Source organism: Nematolebias whitei, chromosome 21 (assembly GCF_014905685.2).
Source record: "Nematolebias whitei isolate Nwh7 chromosome 21, NemWhi1, whole genome shotgun sequence".
In the NCBI taxonomy this organism is placed as follows: Eukaryota; Metazoa; Chordata; class Actinopteri; order Cyprinodontiformes; family Rivulidae; genus Nematolebias; species Nematolebias whitei.
Window position 1 is genome coordinate 34,023,597 of NC_056518.1, and position 7,500 is coordinate 34,031,096.

Consider the following 7,500-nt stretch of genomic DNA (forward strand, 5'->3'; position numbering starts at 1 on the left):
TCCATCCATCCATCCATCAGTCCATCCATCCATCCATCCATCCGTCCATCCATCCATCCATCCGTCCATCCATCCATCCATCCATCCATCCGTCCATCCATCCATCCATCCATCCATCCATCCATCCAGCCGTCCGTCCGTCCATCCATCCATCCGTCCATCCATCCATCTGTCCATACATCCATCCATCTGTCCATCCATCCATCTGTCCATCCATCCATCCATCTGTCCATCCGTCCATCCATCCATCCATCCGTCCATCCCTCCGTCCGTGTCGTATGATAACTTGAAAAATAAGCGAGGTGAAGTGTGACTTTCATTTAGTCTGTGGCTGCATCGAAACATGGGGCCAAGTCAAAATCCAAGATGGCCACCACCACACATGTGCACCAGATGAATCAGGTAAATATTTACAGATGTTTATTATCCAGATTTGGAAGAGAAGCTCCCAAAACGCCAACCTTTGCCCTCTGAGTATCATCATCATCATCATCGGACCGCAGCTGAGCGATTTTAGATCGTTCACAAATCATAAACGTAATAATCAGTTTGTTTTTGAATCAGCTGATGGAAACAGGTTCAGACTTTTCATTCTCTGAAACAAACAAAACTGATTGTTTTCTGTTTTAACTTAAATTTAGTTTGACATGAAACGAGGTAAAGAGTTTGAAAAGATCACACAGAACTACGTGCACGTGTGCTGCTTCCTGTTTGTGTCGCTCGTGCGTTCCACACCTGTCGTAGGTGGCCACCATGAAGTTGAGCAGCAGCCCGATGGACTGCTCCACGTTGATCTGGTGGGTGGTGGGCAGCCGCTTGTTGAGCTGGTAGTAGATGGAAGACAGAATGGTCTCCAGCCGGGACACGCTGATCTCTGCATTGTGGTCCAGCGTGTTGAGCCCGTTGTCACGAAAGGCTTCAATCATGTTCCAGACATCAACCAGGTGGACTGCAAAGAGAGGAGGGGACACGGGTCAGACGTGAACGTTCAGGCTGCAACACAACGAGCGCTCAGAAGAGAAGTCCTGCTCTTACGGTTGCATCTCTTCTGCACGAAGCGGAGCTTGCAGGCCGTCCTGTAGGTCGACAGTCTGATCACGTCAAAGTTTTGTGCTCCTAAAGAAAACACACAAACACACAGCTAGAGCCTCTCAGATAAAAATCAGTGCGATGCTGAGCGCTAAAGGTACCAAGAGTCCAGATAAAAGTACCAAAGGAGTAGCTAGAAGGTAAAAGTAGCCAACGTTTGATAGAATATGCAAAAAACTGTCTAAAAGCAGCCGAATGTCAGCTGAAAGCAGCAGAACAGTCACTAAAAGTGGTAAAAATCTATAGCTAAAAGCACCAGAGGGCAGCTAAAAGCTATATTTAGCATTAGAGTAGTTAAACAGCTCTGGTAGGGCAGCCATTTTGGGATTGGAAAGTTACAGGTTCAATTCCCCAGCATGCCCATACCCATGTTCCTGAGGAAGGAAGCTGATCCCTGACCCACCTGTACCTGACACGTGTGCGATGGGTGAAATAAGAACAGATCTGCCATGGTACGGACACAATAACAACATTTAGCACTTTCAGTTTAGAAGCTAAAGACAGCAGCAGAGTAGCTATAAGCTAAAAGTAACAAGAAGTTAGCTACAAACTTAAAAGTAGCAGAAGAGGGCAAAAATAACTGAAGTAAGCTGAAGGGCACTTCTAAACAAAAAAAAAAAAACTTTTTTAAAGTATTGAGGAAATCTGAAAATATATCTCTGGGGAAAAATTGGAACTATTTAAAAAAGTTAAAGTATAAAAGACAAAATAAATTGCTGCAGCATCCACACTTGGAATGAGCTGAACGGTTGTCAGACCGCAACAACAAAAAGCAAAAACAGATATTATTATGAAGGCTGAATCAGCATTCACTGTTAGCAAAATATCATTTGTAAATAAAAAATCTCCAAAACTCCTTGTCCTCCAGATTCATAAAACTCGTTCCAAACTGAAGACGAGTCGACTCGTGAAGACTTCTCCACGGTGACGGCACTCACTCATCTCCATGAAGAGTTGTCTCTTCTCCACCGTGGCCTTGCCTCGTTTGCTGCCTTCCTCGATCATCCTGCGACACATCAAAGAGCCGAGCGCACAGCGTTTACTGCTCACGCTGCACCACCGTGACAAATGCTGCACTCTAAATGGACAAAAACACTCAGATACGGTGCAAAGGGCGTTATAATGTTTGTCTTAATGTTTAAACGTGTCCAGGGATTTGAACGTTTTGTAGGCCCCACTGAGAGTGTGGTCGTCTTCCAGTTGGAGGGTTGGGGGTTTGATTCCCAGCACCTGCAGTGTGCTGATGGGAGCCCCCACCTCCCACAGATATTCTTATCTATGAATAAATGAAGCCCTGTTTACGCGAGAACTAGCTCTGGGAACGTTGGTGAAACGCTGCAGTTTGGGTTGCCAGATAAGAAATGATGAACTATTGTGATGTCGTTTTTAAACTTATTGCATTTTGACCCAAGCTGAGTTTGGTGAACGTGCACAGAAAATGCTGAGTGGCACCAAAAACACTCTGCTCTCTGCCATTTAATGTAACGGATGCTGGTGCAGAAGCGGTAAATGGACTGTACTTACATAACGCCTTTCTATTTTATCAAGACAGGGACACGCATCAGAGGCAACGAGGGGTTCAGTGTCTTGCCCAGGGACACTTCAGCATGTGACTGCTGGTGGAATCAAACCAACAACTCTCCCACTGGAGGACGACTGCTCTAGAAGCTTTGACTGCAGCCGCCTGTAGTGCACATGAGCCATTTCACGCCTGTGGACTTTTGATGGCACGTGATGATCTAAAGAACAGGCGGTGCTGCAAGCTGAGGAGGGAGGAGGAGGCTGGAGATGAGGATGAAGAGTACCACGATGGTAAACCAACAGAACGCAGGTCAGAGGAGAATAAGGAACCTGGAGACGATGAAATTAGAGCCTTGATTAGAGCTGGACAATAGGTGCATGACAGTCCATGTCTTTAGTAACGTTTCCTTTGTTTGTGTGTGAAGGAACCTGCTGTCAGGATAAACTGTGCGTTATAACGTATCAATAAAGTTTTACCTGGAAACAACGAACTGACGTGTTAGTGTCACATGATCATTTATTATATTTGTGTTTTATGATGGCGCATTGTTGTGTGCAATGCATGAAAACCTCAATAAATCAGTTTTTCAAGTGTTTGTTAAAGAAATTGATGTTTCCAACAAATATTTATTATTGTTTTTATTTTTTACACAATAATATCAAGTTGATTTGTCCATAAAGGCACAATGTTGTCTCCTGGAAACTAATCTTTGTTTAATGTATATATATAGTATATATGTAATATGTTGATTTTGTTATAGTGACAAATACTTGTTTCCTATTTGATATCGTAAAGTTACCATAGAGTTAAAACTTGACCAGCTTTAATAAAGCTTACAGAAAGTAACTGTCTACAAATAATTAACTTATCTAATCCACCTTAATAGGTCAATTAAAAATGTCTATACCGAATAGATACTAAGCTAAATATTGATGTGGTGGTAGCTGAGAGTCACTCAGCATTATGGTTCCAGCGCTGACCGATTACCGTACTTTCTGCCGTACACGTCGCATCAGTCCAAAAATGTCTAATGAAGTGAAAAAACAAATACGTCGCTTCACCGTATATGTCGCATCTACTGTGTGTGTCACCACTGACGCATCGCGTTTGTTACGAGTCACCGCGGACAACCCGTAAATGTGGGGCGGTGTTGTGCCAAAAATCAATTGGCTGCCAAATGGCAACCACGGGAGTGTGCACGGGAGGACGTTAACAAGAATTTCACAAGAGTAACACTTAAAAACAATTATTGTTTGCTCAACATTATAGCAAAGGTGTGTCTCAGTTGAACTTGTCCTTAATAAAAGCACTTTAACGGTCAAAGTTTGCTCCAGGAGTTCCGGAGCGAGACGAAGGTGGTAGTATGGCAAACCAAGTGTCTCATTAATAACCACGTTTACCTATTAATGAGTCACATGGCTTGCCATACTGCTCGAGGGCCCTCTAGTGGCTGAAAGTGGTAGTGTTCAATATTTTCCATGTCAGAATGAATTAAATCGTCAAATCTCAGCCAAAAATTTTTATAAATATGGAAAAAAACATAAATACGTCGCTTCGCTGTGTAAGTCGCAGGGCATGCTAATTTATGTAAAACGGTGTGACTTATACAGAGAAAAGTACGGTATTCAAGATCTATCAAATCATGTACGTGATCACACATAACACGAGGATTGAATCAAACAACTTGAATAATTTCTCAACATGAGATAATCATCGTTTTAAAAACCGCGGGGGAACTAATGTTAGGCTTTCAGTTGATGCTGGATTTAAAGTTTAACTTTTATAAGAATGTAACAGAAAAATCCTGGATTCAGAAGTGGAAAATAACTTTTACCACATGGTCTGAAAAAATGTGATAAACACTTTTAAGGGTTTTTTCCCAACTTTTTTTTTATATATATAATAAAGATTTTCATGCGTCCAATAAAAATTTGTATGGTGCCTGCATCCATTCTCATATTACACCTGTGTGTCTGAATTTATAAGTAGAAAACATCTTACCTGCTAATGATCAATATCAAAGTGAAGCCTTGAACATCAACCCTAGAAAGAAAGAGAAAATTAAATGCAAAAAAAGTAAATATATATATAAAAACTTGACATCATCATTAGAAAAACATCTACAACTGATTGGACTTTAGTCTCAACACAATTCAAAATGGCTGCCACAGCCAACTCCCCTTTAAAAACACAAAAGTGTCTAACTGTCAGTTATGCAGATACTTAGCTGAAGTTGAGAGTATTTTCCAACTCGTATTCAGAAAACTACCTGTGGAAGATTGGAGTTAACTCTATGTCTGTTAGCAAAATATCTCATGAACCACAAGACAAATTTTAATTAAGTTTTCAGGAATGAATCGATAGATGTTCTTCAACGACTGATTAACTTTTACAGCTGACCCATTTCACGATACCCGCCGCAACTAAGAAAATACAAAACCGTTTGTAACTCGGTCATTTTGAGAAATATCGGGGCCAGACTTGGAGTGGTAGTAGCAGAGAGTCATCCACAACACATGCTCTAAAAGATTTGACACAACCTGCTGTAACAACCTGTAATGATCTCAGAGTCTCTGTGGAATAAATGTTTCCCTTTTAGGGACGTTTGGACTCCAGTTAAACTTCTCCATCGTTCTGTTAAACCTCCGTCAGGTCTCACTTTGAGACTTTGTTTGTGCGTTTCCACCCGTGAAGCCGTGGATCCAGCTGCGGTCTGAGTTAACGATGATGCTCCACGACGGCCCACTTCCTGTGGGCTAACGACCCCCAGAGCTGCACACAAACCACAGAACCACGGCCCGTTAGAGCCTGCTGGTGACCCATGAGATCCAGGAGAACTCCACGCCTCAGGATGGAGGAGCAGGACCAGCAGAGCAGGACCAGAGGAACAGGACTGGAGGAGCAGGACCAGAGGAACAGGACCAGCAGAGTGGGACCAGCAGAGCAGGACCAGGGGAGCAGGACCAGAGGAGCAGGACCAGAGGAGCAGGACCAGAGGAGCAGGACCAGAGGAACAGGACCAGCGGAGCAGGACCAGAGGAGCAGGACCGGAGGAGCAGGACCGGAGGAGCAGGACCAGAGGAACAGGACCAGCAGAGCAGGACCAGAGGAACAGGACCAGAGGAGCAGGACCAGAGGAACAGGACCAGAGGAGCAGGACCAACGGAGCAGGACCAGCAGAGCAGGACCAGCGGAGCAGGACCAGAGGAGCAGGACCAGAGGAGCAGGACCAGCGGAGCAGGAGCTCTGCAAACTCAACAAGTCTTCTGGTTGATCTTCCATCAGTTTCCTCTCACTTTGAGAGTCTGATGATTTAGCTCTGGCTCATGTTTGCTGCAGGCAAGGAATAAAGATCAGGAACACACCTCAGATTTATAATTCTATAAGAACGTTTGTTGTTGTTGTTGTTGTTGTTTGGTGGTGGTGGTGGTGGGGGGGGGGGGGGGGGTAATGTTATTAAGGCCCATCACTAAAAGGTGAAGTTAGTGTCTGTGTGCTCCTGCTGACAAAATGTAACTAGAACACCTTCAAGTGGCACGGTGGTTCAGTAGGTAGAGCTGTTGCCTCGCAGCAAGAAGGTCATCGGTTCAAATCCCGGACCTTTCTGGGTGGAGTTTGCATGTTCTCTCTGTGCTGCGTGGGTTTTCTCCAGGTACTCCGGTTTCCTCCCACAAACCGAAAACATGGTTGTTTGTCTCGTTTGTCCCCAAGTGTCCCTGTAATGGACTGGAGACCTGTCCAGGGTGTCCCTGTGATGGACTGGAGACCTGTCCAGGGTGTCCCTGTGATGGACTGGAGACCTGTCCAGGGTGTCCCCTGTCTGTCTCACAGTAACTGCTGGATCTGGGCACCAGGGACCCGAAAAGCAAGAAATGGGTAAAGAGGATGGATGGATGGATGGATGGATGGATGGATGGATGGATGGATGGATGGATGGATGGATGGATGATGTACACCTTCATCTCTTTAACTTTTGAAGTCATCCCTATTCAAGATGGCCACCGCAGCCAACTCATCTACAAAAACACCAAAATGGTTGTAACTGTGTCTTTTTAAATTTTAATTTAATTGAATTCATTTGTTTTTCAGATATTGAGCTAAGGTTTGGTGTGGTAGTAGCTGAGAGTAATCTTCAACACACTATGAGAAATACTAGAGCTTAGTTCAAAACTTTAATTGTTTACAATTTAGAGTCAAATCTGTGTGTTAGCAAAATATCTCATGATGAAGGAATTTAATTAGGGATTTACCTGTATAAATAAAGGTTGATTTAATAAAGCCGTTAGGAAACAATTGTTAGGTAAATCTCTAAAACTGACTAAACTCTGGATTAAATAGAATTCAAGACGCACGCTCCAAATGCATTGAACGTTTAGACCAACCTGCTCGTCTGTTAGCATAATATCTCATGAACCACTTGACCAGTTTTAATTGAACGTTACAAATTATAGATGTAGCTTTAAGTTTGGGACCTAACCCAATTCAAGATGGCCACCACAGCCAACACAACAAATGTGTTATATTTCAGACAGCTTGAAACGGAGATAAGATTTGGTGTGGTAGTAGCTGAGAGTCATCCTCTTCACTGATTCATGGCCGTGACAACGTTCTACACATTTCACTGAAATCAAAAATCAGATTTATGAGTTCCTCATGTCAAACCTGGCCGCAGCAAACACACGATTTATATCTTAAAAACGTGTGTGCGTGCGTGTGTGTGCGTGTGTTATTATAAGTAGGAAGACGTAAACAGAAGCCTGATGGTTTTTGCCTATTTTCAGTAAAATACTCATGACCCTGCGGCGGTGCACGTGCACGACATTCATTATGCAGGTCAGTAAAAGCAGCGTCAGTTCTTGCAGCTCGTCTTGTTCTAAAGAATCGTTGGA

The 7,500-nt window shown here is 43.5% G+C and overlaps 1 protein-coding gene across 1 annotated transcript in view; it reads right to left on the reverse strand.

Annotated features, from left to right (window-relative positions):
• The window catches only part of dtnbb (dystrobrevin, beta b), a 302,359-nt gene that overhangs the window by 294,070 nt on the left and 789 nt on the right, over positions 1–7,500 (reverse strand). Inside the window, exons 2-5 of the mRNA XM_037695224.1 lie at positions 4,613–4,654; positions 2,028–2,095; positions 1,036–1,116; positions 736–949 (exon numbers count right to left, since the gene is read on the reverse strand). Of these exons, the coding sequence (XP_037551152.1) occupies positions 736–949; positions 1,036–1,116; positions 2,028–2,094 (362 nt within the window). The 5' untranslated portion in view covers position 2,095; positions 4,613–4,654. The remainder of the gene's footprint in view (positions 1–735; positions 950–1,035; positions 1,117–2,027; positions 2,096–4,612; positions 4,655–7,500) is intronic.